This window comes from Sus scrofa, chromosome 7 (assembly GCF_054392235.1).
Source record: "Sus scrofa isolate SSC_HxYL_T2T_F1_AM1 chromosome 7, Sscrofa_HxYL_maternal_Yorkshire_Landrace_v2.0, whole genome shotgun sequence".
Taxonomy (NCBI): Eukaryota; Metazoa; Chordata; class Mammalia; order Artiodactyla; family Suidae; genus Sus; species Sus scrofa.
In genome coordinates, this window is record NC_139389.1 from 56,019,508 (window position 1) to 56,045,924 (window position 26,417).

The following is a 26,417-nucleotide window of genomic DNA, read 5'->3' on the forward strand; positions in this document are numbered from 1 at the left end:
AACCACCGGGGGCGGGGCAGCGGAAGACGCGGAAGTTCTTCTGGGAGGCAGAGCCAGAACCAGAGCAGGTGGCCTTCGTGGGAGCTGGGGCGTTGGGGTGCGACTGGCGTGGCTGGGATCCTGAGCCAGCAGATGGGGCACTATAGCATGGGAAGGCGAGCAGAAACACCCTGGCCAAGTCGGAGGTGGAGTTGTGGCTAAACTCCGTTTTTCACGCTGTGGGCTCTATTTTTACTTTCACTTTCTCTTGTGCGCTAAGTCGTAGACCTGGAAGAGCAATGGCGTGGGACCGCCTATTAAATTGCTTACTATTCCTGCCCTGTTCTCCTAATGGGCCCAAGCAAATCAGACGTTACCCTTAACCCTGCTTCTTCTCATCTCCCTTCTTGAATCTTTCTTCCACTTTTATTGCTGTTTATTCCACTTTATTCCACTTTTATATGCATTTTTGGGTATATAAAGCAAATTATAATGGGGCTTACAGCTTTGGGAGAAACTTTACCTTAATCTCCTCCTCTGCCTTTCACCTGGTCAGAAAGGCAACCTGACCAACCTGGTGAAAGTAATACCCTACCGTCACCACACATACACATTATCTTCTATACAGAGATTATGTTTGTTTATGTGTTCATTATCCATCTCTCCTTTCCACCCTTTTTTTCATCTGGCTTCGATCCCTAGATAAACTATTCATGGTTTAAGTTTCTTGACTAGACGTTAATGCTAGGTTATTTGCTCACAGTTTCCTCCAAGGGGAGGTTCTCAGGGCAGGGACTTTGTCCTCTTTAGGTTGGGTAAAAAATTATTTTTTTTTTTTTTTTTTTTTTTTTTTTTTTTTTTTTTTTTTTTTTTTTTTGTCTTTTGTCTTTTTGTCTTTTGTTGTTGTTGTTGTTGCTATTTCTTGGGCCGCTCCCGCGGCATATGGAGATTCCCAGGCTAGGGGTTGAATCCGAGCTGTAGCCACCGGCCTACGCCAGAGCCACAGCAACGCAGGATCCGAGCCGCGTCTGCAACCTACACCACAGCTCACGGCAACGCCGGATCGTTAACCCACTGAGCAAGGGCAGGGATCGAACCCGCAACCTCATGGTTCCTAGTCGGATTCGTTAACCACTGCGCCACGACGGGAACTCCAGGGTAAAAAATTATTATTGGGAGTTCCTTTCATGGCTCAGCGATTAACAAACTCCACTAGGATCCGTGAGGATGCGGGTTCTACCCCGGACCTCAAAAAGTGGGTTAAGGATCCGGCATTCCTGTGAGCTGTGGTGTAAGTCGTAGACGTGGCTTGGGTCCCTGTTGTGGCTGTTGGTGTAGACCCTCAGCTGAAGCTCCAATTCTACCCCTAGCCTGGGGACTTCCATATACCGTTGGTGCAGCCCTAAAAAAAAAAGAAAGAAAAGAAAAGAAAGAAAAAAAAAGAAGAGGGATCGGTTGAGATTAAAAAAGCAGAAGTAAAAAATAATTTTGACAAGTTTAGGTGACAGAGTAGTTCCAAATGAAGAAGTCAATAATGGAGTAAAGCAGGAAAGGCATTTTGAGCCAGACTGTAGAATGCCTTCAATGCTAGAACTTTTTCTGTAGGTAATGGGAAAAGAGGATTAAAGTGATGTTTTAGGATGATAAAGCCTCATGATCTCCCATGAGGGCATCAGTCTCATAACAGTACTACTTTCATGGGTTTGTTGTGGAGATGAGATGAGATAATACATGTAAAGTACTGTGATATAATATGAAATCTATGTTTAGTCTTTTTGTCCCCAGTTCTAGCACAAAGCTTCTAAATCTCATGTCATTTCCTGGTTGGTAGAAGAGGAGTGTCTTTCATTGGTTTGTTTTAGGGCCGCACCGGTGGCATATGAAAGTTCCCAGACTAGGGGTCGAATCGGAGCTGTTAGCTGCTGGCCTACACCACAGCCACAGCAACTCAGCATCCCTGAGCAAAGCCAGGGATTGAACCGGAGTCTTCATGGATAGTAGTTGGGTTTATTCCTGCTAAGCTGAGCCACAACGGGAAGCCAAGGAGTGTCTTTTTTATTCATAATAAGCCCCTTTCAGCTACACCTGAATTTATGCTAACAGAGGTGACTCTTCGAGGATGGGGACTGACTGTCAGAGGAACCAACCAAGTGAATAGAGGGCTGAAACTTTTAGTCTTACCCGCCCCCACCCTCTGGGGAGGGGAGATGGGAGGGAAGTTGATTCGATCACCAATGAAGCCTCCATAAAAACCCTAACCAGAGGGATTGAGAGAGCTTCTGGGTTGGTGAGCACATCCATCCACATGCTGGTAGCATGGTGCACCCTGACTCCACAGAGACAGAAGCATCTGGGCTTTCAACCTTTCTGGACCTCATGTTACATACTTTTTCCTCTGGCTGTTACCCCTTATAATAAACTAATAAACTTTTTCCTTGAGTTCTGTGGGCGCTTCTGGCAAATATATCAAATGTGAGGAGGAAGTCCTGGGAACCCCCAAATTACAGCCAGTGGATCAAAAGTACAACCTAGGACTTGAGGCTGGCATCAGAAGTAGAGGCATTTTTGTGGGACTGAGCTCTTAACCTGGGGGTCTGCTCTAACGCCTAGGAGTGTCAGAATTGTTCAATGTGCATGAAAACCCCACACATTTAGTGTCAGAAGTGTTGTGAGAGTGGAGAGAAAGTTTCTTTGAAAGAAACTGAGTACTTAGTACTCAGTAAATGTTGGTTTTTTATTATCTATTGTTAAACAGTAGGGCCTGAAGGACAAGGATTATGATCATCATTTACTGTTCTAAAATTCTGAATCCTAAGAATCAGATCACTGGTTGAATATGAGAGAGGCAAGTAGGAAACTACTGCAGTTTTTTGAGTTTGGATAACCTGATTCATTCATTTCGTAAATATTTATTCTTTTCAGTGTGCCGAGCCCTGTGCTAAAAACTTTGCATTAATCTCTATGAAATCCTCACAACTAACTCTCTGAGACTGGTACCACAGGCACTATGTAAGACAGATCCTACTTCACCTTTATAGATAAGAAAATAGAGGCACAGAGAAGTTAAAGGTGAATAGCAGAATGATGCAAGTGAATGACAGAAGACCATTCAGAGAGACCTAGTTTGGGGAGTATAGATAGTTCTGTAGGTAGGTGGGTAGGTGGAGAGACATACAGTCAATATGCACTCATGTATGTTGAGAGAGAGAACTACTGAGAAGGTGTTTGAATGAGCAGGGTTCTAGACTTGCATCATCCACAGAGAATGGATAATGAAAATGACAAGAATGGGAATTCCCGTCATGCCTCAGCAGAAACAAATCTGACTAGTATCCATGAGGTTGCAGGTTCGATCTCTGGCCTCACTCAGTGGGTTAAGGATCTGATGTTGCAGTGAGCTATGGTGTAGGTTGCAGATGCGGCTCGGATCTGGCATGGCTGTGGCTGTGGTGTAGGCTGGAGGCTACAGCTCCGATTTAACCCCTAGCCTGGGAACCTCCATATGCTGCAGCTGTGGCCCTAAAAAGATAAATAAATAATTAAATAATGAAAATAAAAATGTCAAGAATGAGTAAACAGCTATTTACTAAATCATACTAAGGGGGCATGAAGAGAAACCAGCGAAGGAAATACAGTAGTATGATTAAAGTCAAGTATACATGGGCTATGTTCATCAGTATTACGTATTCATATGAAAAGAAACATAAGTAGGAGAAAATTTAAAAATATCTGCTTAGGGACTTTCTTGGTATTGACTTGAAAACTACTGAGGTAACTCAGGAGTTAGTGGCTTGCCTGGGGGTCTTATTTGCTTCCTTGCGGTTCCAGTATATTCTGGCATCTATCTCTGGGGTCCCAGTTTCAACTGCCCTCTCAAACAAGTTAAAGCTTTTTCTTATGAATACCATCTGTGTTTCCTCCTAAGGCATCTTAGTGTGTGCCTTATTTTCTCCAGCCTTTCTTCTAGCATACATTAATTTTGCAAATATTTTTAAAGACCATAGGACAGTCACTATATCAGATGCAAGAGATGAAAGACAAAAGTTTTACAAAGTTTCTACCATCACATAGCTCTTAGGCTAGATGACTGTACAGTCACAATCCATGATACCAAGTGATGTGCCATAAGGTAGACAGGGTACAAAGTGATTCTGGAGAATGAAGAGATGGGAGAAGGCTTCACAGAGTTGACGTTAGGTTAACTAGGTCTATATGTTAATCCAGTTATTTTATATGTGTGTGTGTGTGTGTGTGTGTATAATGACTCTGAAACTTTCAAAGTTTAAAAAAAAATGATTGATTTTGGGGCTAGAGTATACCTTGAGAGATTATCTGATTCAGAATAACACTGCCTGTTTAAAACACAAGGCAAGCGAGACCATAGAAAGAAATCCTTGCTCAAGGAGTACTTTCTTAGGTTTCAAAAATGGTCATAAACTTGCTGGAAGACCTTAGTGGTTTAATGTGCATTGATCTGTACAATCAGTTCATTTTTAACTGTGCAGGGAAAATCTTTAGGGAATTAGAGTTAGTCCTCCTGGTTTTTAATTACCCAAGTTAATGTGAACTTTTATGTAGTCAGATGGAAATCCCAGAGGCATAGGATTTGGCAGTTTCAAACCAGATTTCCTCTACAGCTTTCTGGCCCATGTCAAACATTTGCTGTAAGTGCTTCCACCCGGTTTTTGCAGTAATCATGAGATATTCTTCATTCTCTGGGTATAGCTGACAAGAATATGCAGCTATGACAAGGGACTGACAAAAACGACCACATACAAGTAGAAACAAAGCACCCCTCTCCACAGGTGTCAGTGGGATTATACTTTCAAACCCTGCAAGGACATGACCTCCTACTTGTATAGGAGTCTTGCTTTCAATCATCATGTACATGATGGTGATTGCCACTTCAAATACATAGTAGCCATAGCTCATGTCATCAAAATCTAAAATCCCAGACACTTGATACACAGCATCTCCAAAGGCTGGCTTGCTGGACTCAATTAAAATATTATGGTCATTGAGATCTCCATGATTGATACCTGAAAGGAGAAAAATCAAGCCAAGTAAAAACAGTTGTTTTTAGTAGTCCAGTTCATTTTCTCTCCATTTCTCTTTCTCAGATATGGACATTCAAATAATTTGATGAGCACTCAGAGATAAAGAGTTAAACCTTCTTTTTCTTGAAATAAAATAATTTCCTTCAAAAAGGATAAAAGCAGGCAATTTTGATGGTTTTTGTTTTTTTGTTTTTTGGGTTTTTTTTTTTTTTTTTTTTTTTTTTTTTGCTTTTGCTTTTCATCACTACATGGTCAGAACATGGAGACTCTAGTTCCTGCAAACACCTCATTTTGGCTATGAAAAGAGTAAACGGAAAAGAACTACCTCAAAGCAGAAGTGTTTAAAAGTGTTTACATATGTATGTGAGTGTGTATATATACACACACGCATACACACTATTATTAGAAACAGAGAGCCCTAGAATGAGCTAAATGTGCTTTTATTTTAACCTAGGGTTTCTAAATTAAATTTCTTTTTTTTCTTTTTTTTTTTAGGGCCACACCTGCAGCATATGGAAGTTCCCAGGCTAGGGGTCAAATTATAGCTGCAGCTGCTGGCCTACGCCACAGCCACAACAATGTCAGATCCAAGCTGCATCTATGACCTATGTTGCAGCTTGTGGCAACACTGGATCCTTAACCCACTGAGTGAGGCCAGGGATTGAACCCAGGTTCAAACCCGCATCCTCATGGATACTAGTCAGGTTCTTAACCCGCTGAGCCATGATGGGAACTTCTAAAATAAATTTCTGGTGACAAAATAATGTCCCCAATCTTTTGAGTACTAGAATAGACAGTATTATTTTAGGTCAGTACCACTCAAAGTAGGGGGTGGGGGGTGGGGGTGGAGGTGGCACCTGTGGCTTGTGCTGACCTACAAACTGTGTCTGTTCTGCATGAGAAAAAATGGAAATTGAGATTGTTTAGCTAATGTCATAGTAATGTTTCATCAAAGAGTATGACCTTTGATGGGTCATACTCTTTGATGGGCCTTATCTCATTAATAGAGTAGAGACTAGTTTGGGTGTTGTCAAACTTCCATGGTAGGTCATGTGTGGTGTGAGCCATGAGCTAATCTTGAACGGTAGGACCATCTTATCATACTGCAGTAGGTTGAGGGGAAAACTCAAACTTGTCTTTTACCGTGGATAGTTTGAGAAGCACTGGCTTAAACTTCTGAGTGAGGATTAGGAGGGGAAGGGGATGTCCATACTGAAGCAGCAAGTCATGTACTTTATCATAAGTACATGATATAAAGTCTATAATATTAGCTTCTAAATATAAGGCTGATTTCTTCTATATGAGTTAGGATTGTGAAAATCATGCTTAGGTAATAAAGGATGATGACGGGATGGCGTGTAGAAGCAATGAACACTACTGAAAAATACTGGAATTCAACATACAGTTGCTGCCATTTAATAGTTTGATTGGCAATGTTTTTTCTTCCTTAGAGGTTCATAAAGTAATTGGCTATCTATTGTACAAAGTGAATATATAAGTAGATCTAAACAAACGACTCAAGAAGATGGGAGGACTTGTTCTGCCAGATATGAAGACTTAGAAGTTTAAAGAAATTAAGACTATGTGGTAATCTTTAGGGATACTTACAAATATTCCAGTTATCTTCCAGAAACATGGTGGGTAAGTTGTATGTGGACATGTGGCTTTTTTTGGCCACAGACATATGAAGAGAAGTGGAATTACTTCAGGGAAGAAGCCTTAAGATCCAGGGTACAATGACTACATTCTCTTTCCCCAGTATTTCAGTTGGTTAAAGTTCCATCAGTCTAAATCCCCAAATGAGAATATACAGAGCCCTAGTCAATCCATGATAGATCTGCAGCTTGAGCTGGAACTAAACCTTTGTTATTTTAATCCACAAGAATTGGGGGATTGGAGTTCCCTGGTGGCTCAGTGGGTTAAGGATCTGGCATTGTTGGCATTGTCACTGCTGTGGCATGGGTTTGATCTTGGCCTGGAACCTTTCACATGCCATAGGTGTAGCAAAAAAAAAAAAAAAAAAAAAAAAAAAGAATTGGGGAGTTATGTGTTACTGCAGCGTGACCTAGCCTATCTGATACACAGCGTGGAATGGATGCAGAGATAGACAAATAGACAAAAGAGTAAAATAGAATCCAAAAACATAGTTGTTTACTACAGCAGTGGTACTGCAAAACAAAGGGGAAAACTTGGCTTTTCAATAAATGTTAATGGGAAAATTTACGCCATATATAAATTTAAGAAAAATTCACACCATAAATAAAAATAATTCCAGATGGATTATAGATTGATTATGAAAGGCAAAAACTAAAACTTTACAAAGATAATATAGGATAATATCTCCTGACCACAGGTAGGAAAATTTTTCTACTAAAGCGGAAAACACTAACCAGGAAGTAAAAGAGTGATATATTTGAAACCAAAAAATTAAGGATCACTCATCAAAACACATCATAAAGAGAGTGAAAAAAGACAAGTCACAGAATGGGACAAAATATTTATAGCACAAATAACAAACAGAGGGCTTGTATCCAAAAAATATATATATATTTTTTTTTTGTCTTTTTGCCTTTTCTAAGGCCGCTCCCATGGCATATGGAGGTTCCCAGGCTAGGAGTCCAGTCGGAGCTGTAGCCACTGGCCTACACCAGAGCCACAGCAACGCAGGATCAGAGCCACATCTGCAACCTACACCACAGCGCACGGCAACGCAAGATCTTTAACCCACTGAGTAAGGCCAGGGATCGAACCCACGACCTCATGGTTCCTAGTCAGATTCGTTAGCCAGTGCACCACGATGGGAACTCCACCAAAAAATATTTTGAACTTGTAAAATCAATGAGAAAAAAATTCCCAACAGAAAAATAGGCAAAAGAAGCGGCTCGGATCCCGCGTTGCTGTGGCTCTGGCATAGGCTGGTGGCTACAGCTCCTATTAGACCCCTAGCCTTAGAACTTCCATATGCCGCAGGAAGCAGCCCTAGAAAAGGCAAAAAGACAAAAAATAAATAAAAAATAAAACCACAAAGCAACCATTATACGCATATCAGATCAGCAAAAATTGAAATCTGATAGTACCTAGGTTGTAGAGGAATGAAAACTTACACTCATTTAGTAGTGGTACAAAGTCATACAAACACTTTGGAAAATGCATTATCTAGTAAAGTTGAATATGGACATGTACTAGGACCTAGTAATCCTACCCCTTAGCTCATGAAGTCGTATATCCAAAGAACTCAGGAACATGTACACCAGTAATATTCACAGAGCACTGTTCTTAACATATCAAAACCGTAAACAACACAAATAACTTTTAAGAGTAAGATAGCTAAAGTGTGGTATATTTATGAATTGAATACTCTACAGTAATAAAAGTGTTTTGTTTTGTTTTGTTTTGTTTTTAAAAAAAGCACCTGTAGCATATGGAGGTTCCCAGGCTAGGGGTCTTCTGCCCATTTTTCAATAGGGTTTTTTGTTTTTTGGGTGTTGAGTTTACGGGTTGTTTGTATATTTTGGATATTAAGCCCTTTCTCCCAAGAAGACATACAGATGGCCAATAGGCACATGAAACAATGCTCAACATCACTAATTATTAGAGAAATGCAAATCAAAACTACAATGAGGTACCACTTCACACCAGTTGGAATGACCATCTTTAGTAAGTTTACAAATAACAAATGCTGGAGAGGGCATGGAGAAAAGGGTTCCCTCCTTCACTGCTAGTGGGAATGTAAATTGGTACAACCACTATGGAAAACAGTATGGAGGTAACTCAGAAAACTAAATATAGAACTACCATATTGTCCCGCTCCTTTCATTGAAAAAGATACATGTACCCTTATGTTCATTGCAGCACTAGCCACAATGGCCAAGACATGGAGACAACCTAAATGTCCACTGATAGATGAATGGATTAAGAAGATGTGCTACATATACACAATGGAATACTATTCAGCCATAAAAAGAACAAAATAATGGGGCATTTGCAGCAACATGGATGAAACTAGAGATTCTCATACTAAGCAAAGTAAGTTTGAAAGAGAAAGACAAATACCATACGATATCACTTATATGTGGAATCTAATATATGGCACAAATGAACCTATCTACAGAAAAGAAACAGGGCACAATCTTTAAGACATTAGCCTGCTGTGGCCCCTTTCCCTGGCAAAGCAGTAAAGCTATCTTTTTCTCCTTTACCTAAAAAAAAGAAAAAGAAAAGAAACAAACTCATGGACAGACTTGGGGTTGCCAAAGGGGAGGGGGAGGGAGTAGGATGGACTGGGAGTTTGGGGTTAGTAGATGCAAACTATTGCATTTGGAGTGGATGAGCAATGAGATCCTGCTGTGTAGCACAGGGAACTATATCTAGTCACTTGTGATGGAACATGATGAAGGACAATATGAGGAAAAGAATGTATATGTATGCCTGGGTCATTTTGCTGTATAGCAGAAATTGACAGAATATTATAAATCAACTGTAATTGAAAACTTAAAAAAATAGAAGTAGGGTATCTTTTCTTTTTTTTTTCCTTTTTCTTTTTGGCCACACCCACAACATGCAGAGGTTCCCAGGCCAGAGATTGACTGCTCGTCACAATAGCAGCAGTAATAGCACAGGATCTTTTTTTTTTTTTCTTTTTTTCTTCTTCCTTTTTGGCCACCCCATGGCATATGGATTTCCCAGGACAGGGAACTGCATATTCAAGCTGCAGCTATCACTAAACCTCAGCTGTGGCAATGACAGATCCTTAACCCACTGTGCCAGGCCAGGGATCCAACCCCAACCCGCATCCCAGTGCTCCCAAGAGGCCCTGATCCCCCTGTGCTACAGCAGGAGCTCCACAACACCAGAATCCTTAAGTGGCTGTGCCACCAGGTAACTCCAGGAGTAGGGTATCTTTTGAAGTTAGAATGGATAGAGTTTGGTTGGATGTGAGGAGCAAAAGAAAGAACAAAGTCAAGCTGATGACTAGGTTTTTGGTCAGATCAGCTAAGTAAATAGTGGATACCATTTTAATGAGATGAAGATGACAGGGAGGGGGAAACGGGTTTGAGGGGGAAGAAATCAACTCTTTTTTTAAACCACATTATACTTAGTGTTTGTATAAAGTAAGACTGAAAGTGCCACTGTCCCCTCCTCGCCTCCCCCACTTTCAGCAAATCATATGTTGAAGCCATAAGCCTCAATGCCATGGTATTTGGAGATGGGGCCTTTGGGAGATAACTGGGTTTAGAGGGTGGGGCCCTCATGATGGAATTATGTGCTCAGAAGAAGAGACAGCACAGAGCTGGCTGGCTCTCTCTCTACCACGTGAGGACACAGAGAGAAAAGAGTCCTTAGCAGGACCCGACCATGCTGGCACCCTGATCTCAGACATCCAGTCTCCAGGACTATGAGAAAAAACACTTCTGTTGTTTAAGCCACCAGTCTTTGGTGTTTTTTTACTGGCAGTCTGAACTGACTCCTACAGAAAGCAGAGGGTGAAAAGGACACACATTGCCCATTCAAAGCTTTGCTAGAAATGCCCCCTCAGTTCTGTGCCCTTTGACCAGTACTTCATGCTCGGTCAAAAGGTTTGTTACATCCTAAAAAAAAAAAGAATCAACCTAACACTGCATTAACAAGAGAATAGACCAAAAAAATTACAGTACATTCAAATAAATTAGGTAATTACCTTACACACACACAATGGAGTATTATTCAACAGTTAAAACTAATGAACATATATTACATGGGTCAATCTGAAAAACATAATATTGAATTAAAAAAGTAGGTTGCAGAATGATAAAATATAGTGTGATGTCATTTATCTCAAGTTCGAAAATATGCAAAATATTACTATGAGTGATTTATGGATACATACACGTGTAGTAATATTAGTAGGGAGGGGAGAGGTAGAATCATGTCACATTTAGAAGGGGTTCCAAATGTAGGATTTTTAAGGAAAGGGAAAGTATTATTCTTTAAAAAGTAATAGGAATGAATATGACAAGGTTTTAAGATTTAATCAAGTTGTACCTCCATACTTTTCTGATAGTTTGAAATTTGACAATTTAAAAATCAAGAAAAATACTAATTTGACTGGGGGAGGATACTCACATTCTCGAAAATGACTTAATTTGGTCATGACTTCATCCTTGAACAGCTGAATGACCTGTCTGACAATCTCGCGATTCCGATTCTGGCCCAAGGCAGGCAGGTGTTTCTCCAGAAGAGGAACACTTTTCAGGTTCCAAAGGAAGTTCTCCCGATGAAGACAACTTAACTTTGGGTGATGGAACTTCTAAAGCAAAAGCAAAAAACTCAGAGTCTTTTTGACGGTTGGAACAGGTACTACTGAGAGGTCTGCTGTGGGCTGGAAGACGGCACCCTCCAAAGGGTAGGCCAGGATACCTTAGGGAGAGCTGCCTTCTCTCATGGTCACGGACGTGCTCCATTTACATTAATCTGAAAAGTGGTAACAACTTCATATTTCTACAGGATATCATACAGATGAGAGTACTCTCTCATCTCACCCGATCTTCACAGATGGGTGAAGACAGGTGTGACTATCCACAGGGCACCAAAGGAACTGGACGCAGCTCTTAAGACTCTGCTGGGCCCCCTGTTCCCTCTCTGATTTCATCTTTGATTCCTTTTTCTCATTCTCCTCCAATGACAATGACACTGGCCTCCCTGCTATTCAAGGAACAGGCCAGGGAAGTTCTCACCCCTTTTTGCATTTGCTGTTCCCACCTCTTCATGTCCCCAGGAATCCGTATGGCTAGTGCCTTCATTTCCACCAGGTTTTTACTCAAAAGTTACCTTCCGCAGGACCACGCCATCTAAATTTTCAGTGCTCCCTCCAGTATTTTATATCCCTCTTCCCTGCTTATTTTTTCTCCTTAAGCACTCAGCGTGAATTGTCTAATGTTCACCATGATTCGCTTATTTACCTCATTGTCTAGCCTCATTAGAATGTAAGCTCTGTGAGGGGCAGGGGCTTATAATTGGTGTGCTTTGTTCACTACTGTATCCTCGCACCTAGAACAGTGCCTGGTACGCAAAAGGCACTGCTCAAGCAATATTTGCTGAGTAAATAAACGTCTTCAGCATAGAAAATTCTAAAATAGGAAAGACTTTTTTTTTGGCTGTATCGTTAGGGCACCAGTGGGCTCCTGGAAAGACCTTTACGTTGACCACTCTAAGGTTCTAAGCGACTTTGACTATCTCTGCACAACTGGAGAAAAGTTCAGAAAAGGATGACAAGTTGCCACTATGGGCCTGAGAGAGGACCAGATCTCTTTCACAGAGTACTAGAAAGTGCCTAGGTCGTCACCCAGGGGAGTAGCTTTCATATTTTTTTTGCCCATGACTTGCAGTAAGAAATACATTTTACATTACAACCGGGTATACAGACAGCACACACCCAGGGGGAAAAAGTTTCCATGATAACATTTATAATCTAGGAGTTCCTGTTGTGACTCAGTGGTAACAAACTCAACTAGTATCCCTGAGGATACAGGTTTGATCCCTGGCCTTGCTCAGTGGGTTAAGGATCTGGCATTCCCGTGAGCTGTGGTGTAGGTCACAGACCACACTTGGATTCTGCGTTGCTATGGGTGTGGTGTAGGCTGGCAGCTGTAGCTCTGATTTGATCCCTAGCCTGGGACTTCCATATGCTGCGAGTGCAGCTCTAAAGAACAAAAAAAAAAAAAAAAAAAAAGGACTTATAATCTTACATGTGATATATTCTGGTATTTTGCATTTTGCTTATTTTTCTTTAAAAACGTTCCTCTAAATTGATTTTCACACCCACTCACCTGACCTGGAGTTTGAAAACTTCCCTGATGTTCCTGTTACCATGATCATGTCCTTGCTAAGTGGTCACTTAGCTTGTATTTGAATACTTCCTGTAGGAGGTACTTTTACCCTTATTGACATGGCTCTGTGTTCTTCCTTTTGCTGGGCTAAAATCTGCCTCTCCCACAGTGTCCATTCCACAGGTTCTGGGGCCAGTGGGAACGGAATTAGTCTTCTCCCACATGACTGTGCTCCAGATGTCTGAAGAAAGCATTTCTGCCCCTCAGTCTCTGCAGAGTAAGCCTCTCTAGTTCCTTCAATTACTTCCCACATGACATGGTTTTGAATCTCCTGACCATCTGATGTGTTAAATGTCACCGTGGATCACAAAAATACTCTGCATAAAAAACACGGAAAACACTGTTAGGGGTTGTGACTTCTGGGGAGTTGGATTAGAAAGGAACTAAGAATGGAGAAGACGGTGGAAAGAAAATTACACCTTTGGGTACTAATGAATTTTTGCCATGTGCATATATTACTTATTATTTTTTGGCTGTGCCCAAGGCATGTGGAAGTTCCTGGACCAGGGATAGAACCTGAGCCACAGCAGTGACTTGAGTCACAGCAGTGACAATGCTGGATCCTTAACCTGCTGAGCCGGCAGAGAAGCCCTTACTTTCTTTTTTTTTTTTTTTTGCCTGTCTTTTTAGGGCCACACCTGAGGACCCGTGGCACATGGAAGTTCCCAGGTCAGGGTCATATTGGAGCCACAGTGGCTGGCCTACGCCACAGCCATAGCAACACCTGACCCAAGCCACATCTGTGATCGACGCTGCAGCTGTGGCAACACTGGATCCTTAACCCACTGAATGAGGCCAAGGATCGAACCCACATCCTCACGAACATTATGTAGGGTTCTTAACCCACTGAGCCACAACAGGAGCTCCCACTTTCATTTTTAAAGAAAGCAAAATATAACATTCTTGTTGGGTTTCCAGTGGAGAACAGTCCACTCAGAGAAGGCTATGAGTCAGCTTCTAGAACAGTAGCACTGCTGTCCTGTGCATCCCGCTCTGGTATGTAGTGGGAAGAATACTTGGGACCTGGATTTGGAATCAAAGAGATCTGGGTTTCAACTAGTTCTATCACTAACATCTCAGATCTTAGTTTCCTTAAGATCAGAGTATCAATACCAACCTTATGGTCACCTGTTGATAAACTAAGACATGAAGTAAATAAAGATTTCATACATAACAGGTTCTCAATAAATGCCTGAAGACTGTCAACACGGCAGCTCATGTGCCTGACTTGTCTGGCCTTTCCATTTTTTGGCTCCTTGGCAAACCAATCTGAATTTCACTACTCTTTATTAGTCTATCTAAGCCCCACCTCTTGTCAACTTCCTTCCCAACCTCTCACCCCAATTCCCATTTCTCAAGCAACGTGTTTCCTTCCTCTACTACAAAACTGACTACAATCAGACTCATAAATGTACCCTGTATTTTCTTCTTTCTTGCATTTAAATGATATCTCCTGAGGCTGACCTCCAGCCCATCTGTGAACCAAGAAATACCCAAATTCCAGTACAGATCAGTCGATCACTTCATTTGCGAAGGCCTCAATTCTGGCAATGACCACCCTCAGGACTCCTTGTACTCTGGGTCCCCAGGCCTGTCCAGCTGCTGGAAGCTTCAATGGCCCAGCCACATCTCCAGTAGAGCAGTCATGGCCTCTGCCACTCCTACAAAATTAAAATTCTGCCCCTGAGTGGTACTGTGTGCAGACTCTGGAGTTCCTAGTGCTTAGATAGAAACTAAGAACTTACACAGGCAAAGGTGTGGGGTGAGGTTAGGTGAGGGGATGAGCAATGGAATAAAGCATGATAAAATTTGCATCATGCTGCCTAGTGATGAATGCTTTTATGGTTTCCTCTAGAAGTCCCCTGTCCCCTGCGAGACAATCTAAAATAAGTTGCACAGCAGAGCAATAGGTGGTTAACTACACAACAGAACTCACTGTCAGCAATGATGGTGTGCCATTTCCCACTGAGAACTATATTTGCCATTTCAGAATCTAGCCGTAGAAGTTAAACCTCAATGGCAACAGGCATGTTAATGAAGGGCACAGAGAGTGTAGAAGGAAAAGTCTACAAAGAACTCTGTTATGAGAGGCGGGATCCAGATAGCGGAGAAGTAAGATATGGCGCTCACCTTCTCCCACAAAAACATCAAAAAAAAAAAAAAAATCTACAGGTAGAACGATTGGCGCAGAACATCTACTGAACCCTGGCAGGAGACATGAAACCTCAAGAAAAGGCAAGAAACCCTCCACACAATTGGGTAGAACAAAAGGAAAAAAAAAAAAGAGAAAGAGAGATGAGAGAGAGAAGGGCAGGGGAAGGAATCAGGATGGACCAGCACTCCAGAGGGGAAGCTGTGAAAGAGGAAAGGAACCCTCACCTGGGAGGCCACAGTCCTGGAAAGGGGAACCTCAAAGCCTCAGAGAAAAGCACAGCAGCCAGACTAAGGAAGGCAAAGGAGAGAGAGAGCTGCACAGACCATCAGTACCACTGCCCTCAGACATCACGGGCTGAGACACTCAGGTGGGGGCCAGGTGCTGAGACTCAGGCTTTGGAGGTCAGTTCTGGGGAGAGGACTGGGAGTGGTTGTGTGGAGACAGCCTGAGAGGCTAGGGCATGGTGCACTACGGGCTGGGGAGCGGAGCATCTCAGCTGAGGGAGCACAGGAGGAGGCCTGGGCACCATTGTTGGGAGAGCAAAAGGAGAAAGGGTGGACCAGCATAGGAATATCTTTCTCGGCATATGTGTGGGCTCTCAGGTGGTAGGGTGCCTCTTGCATGGGCTACAGGTAGTGGTCGCAAACCACCACAGGCATCTCAGATTCCAGAGGTGGGTGTGGCCTGCCACCACTAGGGGTTTGTGAACAGGCACCCCCTATGGCCCCAGTCACCTCAGGGATTGGCACAAAGGATGGCACTGCAACTGAGCACCACCCATTGCCCTCACTCCCCTGGGAACACACACACCCTGCTGTTGCCACTGCAAAGGCTCTGGGCACCACCTACAGCTCCCTGAGGGTCACTGCCACTTCCCAGATCCCTGCAACCAGGAACAGCCTGCACCACCTCCCTGCAGGTCCTTGCCACTGTCAAGGGCCCAGCAACCAGGCACTGGCTACTGGCTCTGCTCACTGCCTCCATCTTCCTGAAAGCAAGCACAGGCCTTACACCAGCACACCGCCTATCAAGAGGATAACAGCCTACACATACTGAGCAAAGAGACAGCCAGCATCCAAATCAAAAGCCACCCCCATGCCACGAAAACTAGTAAGCCCTTACAAACTGCCCAGGGGTGCTCTCGCATATAAATAGCCCTCCAAGATCCTGCTGAATAGCATTGAGAACTTTGTCTAGATACTCATGTTGCAACAGAAGAAAGGGTGGGGGAAAAATATAATTGTAATGTATACATGTAAGGATAACCTGACCCCCTTGCTGTACAGTGGGAAAAAAAAAAAATAGCCCTCCAAGACTATAGTAGTTGTTTTCCCTAAACTCACAGAATAAGAAAAATATAAGCAAAATGAAGATGCTCAGGAATCATTTGCAGTTAAAAGAACAGGAGAATTCCCCTGAAGGAGCAAACAATGAAACAGACCACCACAGTCTAATAGACACAAAGTTGAAAAAGGAGAGAGTGAAAATACTGAAGGAATTAAGAGTAGATATGAACAATAATGTAGATTACTTCAGAAAGGAAGAAGAAAATACAATAAGGAGCCAAGAAAAATTAGAAAATTCATTTGCAGAGTTGTGAGCTGAGTTAAGGCATTGAAGAGCAGAATGAAAAATGCAGAGGAAAGAATAAGTGACTTTGAATACAGAATAGTGGAAATCACCCAATCAGGACATGAAAGCAATATAAGAGATCTATGGGATGATATAAAGCAGGCCAATCTACCCATAATAGGGATTCCAGAAGGTGAAGAAAAAGAAAAGGAGATTGAAAATATATTTGAAGAAATTATGACTGAAAACTTTCCAAATCTAAAGGAAACAGATATCAAGATACAGGAAGCAGAAAAGGCCCCAAACAAGATGAACCCAAACAGACCCACACCAAGACATATCATAATAAAAATGCCAAATCTAAAGATAAGGAGAGGATTCTAAAGGCAGAAAGAGAAAAATAGAGAGTTAGTTATAAGGGAACCCCCAAAAGGCTAACAGCTGATTTCCCTACAGAAACACTACAAGGCCAGAAGAGAGTGGCAAGATATATGTAAAGTTCTAAAAGGGGAAAATTTGCAGCCTAGAATACTCTACCAAGCAGTAATATCATTTAAAATAGAAGGAGAAATAAAGAATTTCTCCAAAACACAAAAATAAAAAGAATACAGCAATACTAAACCCATTCTAAAGAAATACTAAAAGGTCTCCTCTAAATAGGAAAGAAGTAAGAAGATATAGGATGGAGGAAATTACAACTGGAAAGCAACCACTTAAATAAGCCAGTACACAGACCTAAAAGTTAAGACAAAAAACAAAAACCTACTGTAAAAGTGACAATAAACACAAGGAACAGAAAAGGATAAACATGAAGATGTACAAAAAGGACACTAAAATCATAAAATGTGGGGGAGGAAAGTAAGAAAATCTAGACTCTTTTTTTAGACTGTGATTGAGCCTATTTGACTATCAGTCTAAATCAAGGAGGAAGAGGTTATTACACTTGAAAAACAGGGCAACGTGTACTAACAGACATCGAAGGAGAAACGGATGGGAATACAAAAATAGTAGGAGATTTTAACACCCCACTCTCATCAAGGGACAGATTCTCTAGACAGAAAATCAACAAGGTAACAGAGACCCCAAATGACACAATAGAACAGTTAGACTTAATTGATATTTTCAGGACATTACACCCTCAAAGGCAGAATACTCATTCTTTTCAAGTGCTCATGGAACATTCTCAAGGATTCACCATATACTAGGACTCAAAACTCACTTCAAGAAATTTCAGAGTATAGAAATTATTTCAAGTATCTTCTCTGACCACAATGGTATGAAACTAGAAATCAACCACAGGAAAAGAAATGAGAAAAACTGTCTACATCGAAACTAAACAACATGCTACTAAAAAACCAATAGGTCAATGAGGAAATCACAAGGGAAATTAAAAAATAACTCAAGACGAATGACAATGAAAACACAACCATTCAAAATCTATGGGATGCCACAAAAACAGTTCTTAGAGGGAAGTTCATAGTGATAAGGCCTTTCTCAAAAAAGAAAAAGTCTCATATCAACAACTTAGCTTACACAACCAGGGAATTCCTTACATGTTTGGATTAAATGAAGGTGGAAAAATGTGTGTCAAACAAAGTATCATTTCTATAAGACAAAAACATCCTTCACACAAATCGTTTCAATCCATTTATAACTTAGCTATTGCTTCATATAGAGCTCTGGCTGATTATGTCTTATCTGGATGAAAACTTCAGGTTTTAATTTGTGAATACAGACTGTTTTCAGTGAGCTACATAAAGAATATCATGAATTTCTGGAATTTCCGCTGTGGCTCAGCAGAAATGAATCTGACTAGTACCCATGAGGATGCAGCTTTGATCCCTGGCCTTGCTCAGTGGGTTAAGGATCTGGTGTTGCCATGAGCTGTGGTATAGGTTGAAGACATGGCTCGGATCTGGCGTTGCTGTGGCTCTGGTGTAGGCCAGCCTACAGCTCCGATTCGACCCCTAGCCTGGGAACCTCCATATGCTGCAGGTTCGGCCCTAAAAAAAATCTTGAATTTCTAAAGATGTAGGTAATCTTGCCCTTATACTAGTGAAGTACAGACCTGGGCAGAAAGAAACCTTTTTGGCATCCCCGTTGTGGCTCAGTTGGTTAAGGACCAGACATTGTCTTCGTGAGGATGTGAATTCCAATCCTGGCTTTGATCAGTGGGTTAAGGATCTGGCATTGCTACAAGCTGCAACATAGGTCATAGATGCCGCTTGGATCCGGAGTTTCCATTGCTATGGCTGTGGCATAGGCTGGCAGCTGCAGCTCTGATTTGACCCCTAGCCTGGGAACTCTCATATGCTGCAGGTGTGACCATAAAAAGAAAAAAAAAAAAAAAGATAAGAAAACTTATTGTCATAAATTCAAGCATCTAGTGTCCTGCTTCCTTCCTAACTAACACATGCTAAGAGAGTCTGGCCCTGTGTGTAATTTAAAAATAAAGTAAATCAAAACCAACAAATAAAAAATTCTTATGAATAAAATAAAACCCCCAAATCTTACCTCCAGTGTTTTATCCAATTTGGCGGCTAGCTTTCCAATTTCATATAATAGCTGAGGGCTGATGGGTATCTCAGCTATGGGTCTTCCCGGCAGGTAAGTCAGCAGCCTCACCAAGTAGGTTTTGACTTCAGAGCCGCTATCTAGATGGATGGAAGGATACACCCTGTCAACCATTCTCGAAAAAAAGAAATGATTAGAGGCTGTTCTGCCTTTGCAATTATTATCTCAAAGAATTATAGAAATTACAGAAGAAGAGAAAAAAATGTGCTAACCTAAGACAAGTCAGCAGGATTCTATGAGGCAGGGCTGAGTGGCTCAAGCAAGCAGGTAGAACAGAGAGAACTTCGAACACTGAAACCCGGCATTATATACGAACAGAATTGTAACCCCAACTGCCAGCCTTAGCTCTCAACATCAATTACCTATTTTGGTAAGTGAATGCCTACAATACACTTTTTATAAATTTACACTTGGAAAAAGGGTGATAAAGAAATGACTGAGATTCTCAGGCTTCTTTAGGGAAAAACTACTTCTTAGAGAATACTATTATGTATGTCTCGGCATTTAGAAGTGAAAGGGACCAAGTTTCACTGATGAGTGCTCGCAGCCTGAAGATTTTAAGCTGTGTGCCAAAGATCACACAGTAATTACAGAGCTGGGATCTAAAATTCCTGATTCTGGAGTTCCCGTTGTGGCTCAGTGGTTAACAAATCTGACTACGAACCATGAGGTTGCGGGTTCAATCCTTGGCCTTGCTCAGTGGGTTAAGGATCTGGTGTTGCCATGAACTATGGTGTAGGTTGCAGACGCAGCTTGGATCCTGCGTTGCTGTGGCTCTGACGTAGGCTGGTGGCTGCAGCTCCAATTTGACCCCTTGCCTGGGAACCTCCATATGCCATGGGAGCAGCCCAAGAAATGGCAAGAAGACAGAATAAAATAAAATAAAATTCCTGATTCTGTGGTCTTTCTACTACATTAGCCAAAATGTATAGCTGGAATGGTGAATAAAAATATTTAATTATTTTTCTGCTTAAAAATAAAAGCTCCCCTAATTTCCACATGTCCCCTTAGCTTAGTTACACATCCATCAGGTCCTTTCTAGGCAGAAGAGTTACACCAGATCCCGGCTCTAACCACTTCTGAATCAGAGCCCCAATCTCCACTTTGGTGATGCTGTGATTCTCCCAAGTGCTGAAAAAATAACCACTTCTACACTTGCAACAACATACCTGCTCTTGATATTTCTACTTGTAGCCAAAATGTAGTAGTGTACACAGACAGGCGACGACCAGCGGTGGTCTCTTACCTACAGACACGAGAGAGGTTATGTTGTCTCCTTTAGTGCGACACACAGAGGCTGTTGGAAATCCAGCCGCTCTCAGAAACATGATGATGTGACTCTGCACTTCAATCAGGTCTGGATTTTTGCTGGACTCGGTGTTGCTTATTTTGAGAACATAATCACTTGGGCCATCTGTAGTGTCCTTGGCTCTTGAAATGCATACATGAAAGTTTTGGTCATCATAGCTAGGAAGTGGCAGGATCTTGGAAACTTTTAACCCAAATACTGATTCCACTAATGCAGAGGCTTCTACCTCAGTGAAAGGGGGTTTGGTGAGAGCCTGTGACTGGTGACCATCTCCACTTGACATTATTTCTAAGGGAAAAACAAACTAGAAAGGAGACATATAATGAATATGTTTATTTAAATGATCCTTTTTTCTTTCTTTTTTTTTTTTTTTAGGGCTGCACCCACAGCATCTGGAAGTTCCCAGGCTAGGGGTCCAATTAGAGCTGCAGTTGCTTGCCTATACCACAGCCGCAGCCACAGCCACAGCAATGTAGGATCCGAACTGTGTCTACAACCCATACCACAGCTCACGGCAACACTGGATCCTTAACCCACTGAGTGAGGCCAGAGATCAAACTTGCCCCCTCACAGATGCTAGGTGGTTTCATTACAGCTAAGCCACAATGGGAACTCCTAAATGATCTTTCTTAAGACAGACCAATAATGTTTCCCCATACTGATTCTGTATTTCTTTGATTATTAATTTTTACTCACAAAATTTAAAAAATCAAATGAATAAATGAGATTAAAAAGTAGATTAAAATCTAGTGAATAAAAATCCTTGTGGAGATCCCCTGGGGCTCAACGGGCTAAGGATCCAGTGTTGTCACTGCTGCAGCTTGGGCTGCTATGGTGCAGGTTCGATCCCTGACCTGGGAACTTCTGCATGAAAAAACAACAACAACAATAAAACTCCTTGTACCACAAATGAGTTCTAAACTCACCTACCAAGCTAAAGGTGCGTTTTCAGCCACAGACCAGGAAACACTCTGGTATCATCTAGTCCAATTCCTTCACCTCTTCCAGCAACATCAACTTTATTCACGGGGGGAATTTACATCCGGAGAGGTTAAGTGTCTTGCCTAAAGTTATATACCAAGTTATAGTAAGAACTCCGTATTCTAGATTCCTAATCCATAATTACGTCCTTTTGACTATATTACAATCAGTTTTGGTTTAAAATATAAATTTAAATAGAGTGATCTGACTTTTCTATTCACCAGTTCTGTTAAATTGTACAGATCATCATCTAGTTTGTACTTCAAAGCGTTGGCTGATGTGCAAGGTATCACATAAGGCACCATGGGAGATAGGAAATGTGCTTAGAGGGTTCTAAAAAGTTAACTCAACAGTCAGATATCCTAAACGATAAAAAACTTAAAAGCTGTTCAATACAAGTTATAAGGCAGTAAGTGATAAAGAGAGAGAATGCCAAAGAAAACAGTGAATTAAATATAAACCTGAAATGCCTGAATTATTAGTGACATTTCACTTAAGTATCACTGAGTTTACCTTAAAATATAAAGCATAAAATTTTCACTAAGCAGAATTGAAAAAAAAATTAAGGTCACCTATTAAAAAGAAAGGTACATCTGAGTTGATGACATCAAATTATTATCTACAAGAACTATGATATAAATTCAAGGGAGAGAGAAATTACTACAGCTTAAGGATAGATGTTCTTGAGAAGATGGATTTGAGTTGAGTTAGTAAATATGATTTGGATAAACAAGATGGGGAGGGGACCGTTTTCTTACCCTGGATAATACCACCCTCTGCTACACATATTTGGCATATTTCCTGAGCATACAAATATATATGAAAGGCGTTGTAGGGCTTCTGAGGCAATGTAGGTTCTTTCTTTAGGAACCAAATATTTTAAGATCCTTGCAATCTCACTTCCCACTCTTCCCAAAATAGTTTAATTCCAAGCCTCCCTTCATACTAAATTATAAATAATGAATAACATCTTGAGGATGTGTTGCATTTTAGGATACAATTTTTACTGCTGTTCAAGGGATGTAGTGGAAGAATCTTATATAAAAGAATCTCATAAACAGTTAGCTCTTGTTTATAGAAATCAGAACAATTGTTGCTTCTGGCAGGAAGGTGGCCTGAGGGAACTTTCTGGGAGGAAAATGTTCTGGATCATGAATAGACTTTGGTTACATGAGTGTATGTATTTGTCAAAACTTTGCTTAAAACTTAAGGCATAAAGAAGATGGAATATTACACAATGGAATATTAACCATAAAAAGGAATGAAATAATGCCATTTTGCAGCAACATGGATGAGCCTAGAAATTATCATACTATTTGAAGTCAGTCAGACAGTAAGACATCAACTTCATATGCTATCACTTATATTCGGAGTCTAAAAAAAGGATACAATGAACTTCTTTGCAGAACACATAATGACTCAAGGACTTTGAAAAACTTATGGTTTCCAAAGGAGACAGGTTGGGGTGGGGAGAGATGGGCTGGTTTGGGATGGAAATGCTGTAAAATTGGGTTGTGATGATCGTTGTACAACTATAAATGTAATAGAAACCACTAGAAAGATTCCCTCAAGCCAAAGTCTAATTCATAGCCTCCTTAAGTGTTGATCAAGAACAAACACAAATCTCAAGTCTTTTCTAGGAGTTCCCTTGTGATCTAGTGGTTAGGACTCAGCACTACCACCTCTGTGGCTTGGGCTCAATCCCTGATCTGGGAACAAATATCCCACATTAAGCCACTGCACGTTCTGGCCAAAAAAAAAAAAAAAGAGTGTTTTCCACAAATAATAAAGCCTTAGTCATTTGAGCAAACAAACAAAACTTAAGCATAAGATCTGTAAATCTCACTGAATGTCTAAGTTTTACCTTAAGAAAAAAAGGCCTTGTGAGAGACTGGCTATGACAAGGGTGTGGGGGTAGGGTCTTGGGACTTTCTCAGAGCTCCCCAAATCAGACCTATGTCTGTTAATGTCTAATCACTTTAGATCTATGATAGCCAAAGTCCAACTTACTCCAGTGAGGGGAAGAGGATAAAACAGATGGTGGTATACTAGGGCTCTCCCACATGACCCCCCCTCTGACTCAGCCCCAAGACTATAGCCTGATGACTCAAGAGATAACAACATAAACCTCAAAGGTCAGTCCCTTCCCCATGGAGTCATTCCTGATCTTCCACCCACACATGATTTCTCCTGCCTCTAAGCTTGCACAGCCCCTTTGCAGCTTGTAGGTTTCCACCACCTGTTACAGGTATTGCATTCTTTTTTTTTTTTTTTTTTCCCCTGCCTTTTAGGGCTGTACCCTCAGGCATATGGAAGTTCCCCCGGCTAGGGGCTGAATCCGAGCTACAGCTGCAGGGATCTGAGCAGCATCTGCGACCTACACCACAGCTCATAGCAATGCCATATCCCCAACCCACTGAGCAAGCCAGGGATCAAACCTAGGATCCTCATGGATCCTAGTCAGATTCGTTAACTGCTGAGCCATGAAGGGTACTCCCAGTTATTGCATTCTTTTTTTGTCTTTTCCAGGCTAGGGGTCCAATCATTGCTACAGCTGCTGGCCTACACCACAGCCACAGCAACCGAGGGATCCGAGCCTCGTCTGCAACCCACACCACAGCTCGTAGCAATACCAGATCCTTAACCCACTGAGTGAGGCCAGGGATTGAACCCACAACCTCATGGTTCCTAGTCGGATTCGTTAACCACTGAGCCACAACAGGAACTCCCCCAGTTATTGCATTCTTGACCATCACTTCTCGTATCTATTTTCTTTTTCTTTGCTTTTCCTTTTGTTTCTTTTCTTTTTTTTTTTCTTCTTTTTTTTTTTTTTTTTTTTTTTTGCTTTTTAGGGCCACACCTGCAGCATATGTAAGTTCCCAGGCTAGGGGTCAAATTGGAGCTGCAGCCGCTGGCCTAGGCCACAGCCACAGAAATGCCAGATCCAAGACGTGTCTATGATCTACATCACAGCTCATGGCAACACTGGATCCTTAACCCACTGAGCAAGCCAGGGATTGAACCTGTATCCTCATGGATCCTAGTCGGGTTCATTAATTGCTGAGCCCGGAAGGGAACTCCTCATGTCTATTTTCTGATCAGAGCAATTGTGCAAATTAAGTCATCCAGATTTTGTTCACTAAAGGCATTGTGACAAAGCCTAAATGGAGTTTAAGATAATCTTTGCACCTGAAACTTCTGGGAACCAATACATCCTGCCACATTGTATTTGGGCTTAAGACTTTACATGGGATGGGGTTTTAACATTCCTTCTAGAGATTTATAAACAGGTGTATGGCCCATATTCAGAATGTAATTTGAACTAATGCTTTAAATCCAAGATGAAATCCTGGGGTAAGTTTTCAACACTTATAAACCATTAAAGACATCAGAATAATTCTGAGTTTGATGTTAATTATAAATCTTTAAAGTTGGAAGGAAACTTAGAGACAATTAGTTAAGGCCTATAACATTCCTAAATGGGGTTTGTCAAGCCTCTGCTTGAAGAGCCCTATTTTCTAAAGCAAGTTAAAGCAATGTTGGCAGCTCTAGCCACCAAAAGGCAGCCTGGTGTAATAAAAAGTTGTGCTGCCTAAGTGTATTTTACCACCATTTTTTTTTTTTAAATGGAGGGATAAAAGTTCTATGCTGGGAGAAAGTAAACATATTTTAGCTCTATTTCTTAGCCTCTGAAACTTTGGACTATTCATATCTCCTCTAAAAGGGAGTTGGGGGCGCAATGTGTTAAGGATCCTTTGTTGCTGCAGCTGTGGCTTGGATTCTATCCCTGAGAAATTGTTTGTGGCCAAAAAAGAAAAAAAAAAAAAAAAAAAAAAAGAAGGGGGTTGGAATTGGAGTAGATCATCCCTAAAAATCTCTTTTAGTGCTAATATTATATGTTTCTAAAGATCTTTCTTTTTGAACTTAAATTTGCCTTTTTTCTGTGTATACAAGGACTTCAAATTATGGTACGAATGGCATAGATCAAGTCAGTTCCTGTAAAAAGTAAATACGTAGAAAGTAATGTGGTTATCAGCAAAGTCTGTCTTAACCAAATGTCTTTTGTACGGGTGGAGGGGACCAGCAAGGGACCTCAAATACTATAGGCAGCAGATCTATATTTCCTGCCAACAGTGTTTGACCTGGCTTCAGAGAAAGCACCCTGAAAGCAATTTTTTTCCAATTCTAGGCCTTATGCCAGAATTTCAAAACCTTTGTCCTACAACTCCGAGGGGGCCGGACCTTAAACTGCACTTTGTGTAAGGTATACCCAGCCAAGAAACAGGAGTCATTCTTGATTCTTTCTCCCTCACTCTCAAAGTGTTACAACATCCAGTAAATTCTCCCTAAGCTTAACAATGGGTGCTCTGAGTATCTTCCTGCTGGGTGAGACGAGAGTGGTGGGCTAGTGTGCTGCAGAGGGGTTGCTGATCCAAGAGGCAGGAAAATAAGGGAGGGGGAGGGCGCAAGTCAGGTGCAGAGCGTTATTATGTTAGTGAGGTCCAGTGGAGCCCTAAGAAATTGTTCGCACCAGACACCTGGCCGCAAGTGCCAGGCGCCACACCTGCCCTCTGCCAGGGTCTCCACACAGGTCTCGGCAGGGTTGGACCAGATGGCTTCTTGGGTGCCACTCCTCAATTCTGGGATCTCAGGCCAGTCTTTGGATTACGGGTGCGGTCCAGAGAGGTGACTGACTGGCGCATCACGCACGCAGAATGTCTGAGGAGAAGCAGGGACTGGAAGACCCCAAGGCTCACGACTCCTGGCCCCAGACTTGTAGCGAGCCTCCCTGCTCTCCGGGTTGCCCCCCCCCGGGGGGGGGGTTCGCGTCTCCTTTCCCCACCCGGCTCACCCGCAACGACCCGAGGTCCTCAGGTGGATCCGTTCTCCGGTAGCTCTCGACCCTGGCTGCTGTCTCGCGCTCT

At 41.8% G+C, this 26,417-nt stretch overlaps 1 protein-coding gene and 1 long non-coding RNA gene across 8 annotated transcripts; one reads left to right on the forward strand and one right to left on the reverse strand.

The window, feature by feature from the left end:
• The first annotated feature begins 33 nt into the window (after positions 1 to 33).
• Positions 34 to 5,194, forward strand: LOC146401596 (uncharacterized). Its single transcript, XR_014810287.1, has 2 exons — positions 34 to 794; positions 1,137 to 5,194. It is a non-coding gene; the product is annotated as an uncharacterized LOC146401596 (long non-coding RNA).
• Positions 59 to 26,417, reverse strand: HYKK (hydroxylysine kinase). Of its 7 annotated transcripts, none has more exons than XM_084966329.1 (6): positions 26,345 to 26,417; positions 21,442 to 21,575; positions 20,449 to 20,815; positions 19,143 to 19,282; positions 11,139 to 11,322; positions 59 to 267 (listed from the first exon to the last, which is right to left on the reverse strand). In XM_084966329.1, the coding sequence occupies exons 3-6, from the start codon at positions 20,792 to 20,794 to the stop codon at positions 212 to 214; spliced, it is 726 nt and encodes a 241-aa protein (XP_084822455.1). In that variant the 5' UTR covers positions 20,795 to 20,815; positions 21,442 to 21,575; positions 26,345 to 26,417; the 3' UTR covers positions 59 to 211. The 7 variants fall into 7 exon arrangements, with proteins under 7 accessions (XP_084822455.1, XP_005656292.2, XP_005656297.2 ...); XM_005656235.4 differs by lacking the exon at positions 59 to 267 and adding an exon at positions 3,548 to 5,018; XM_005656240.4 differs by lacking the exon at positions 59 to 267 and adding an exon at positions 3,548 to 5,018 and having other exon boundaries at positions 20,449 to 20,633; positions 21,438 to 21,575.

Coding starts and splice junctions, on each gene's coding strand:
- HYKK (XM_005656239.4), bottom strand. CDS start 20,794: ATGTCAAGTGGAGATGGTCACCAGTCACAGGCTCTCACCAAACCCCCT. Junction 11,323..19,142: donor AATTGGATAAAACACTGGAG/GTAAGATTTGGG, acceptor CTTTTGCTTTAG/AAGTTCCATCACCCAAAGTT. Junction 5,019..11,138: donor ATTAAGTCATTTTCGAGAAT/GTGAGTATCCTC, acceptor TTCTCCTTTCAG/GTATCAATCATGGAGATCTC.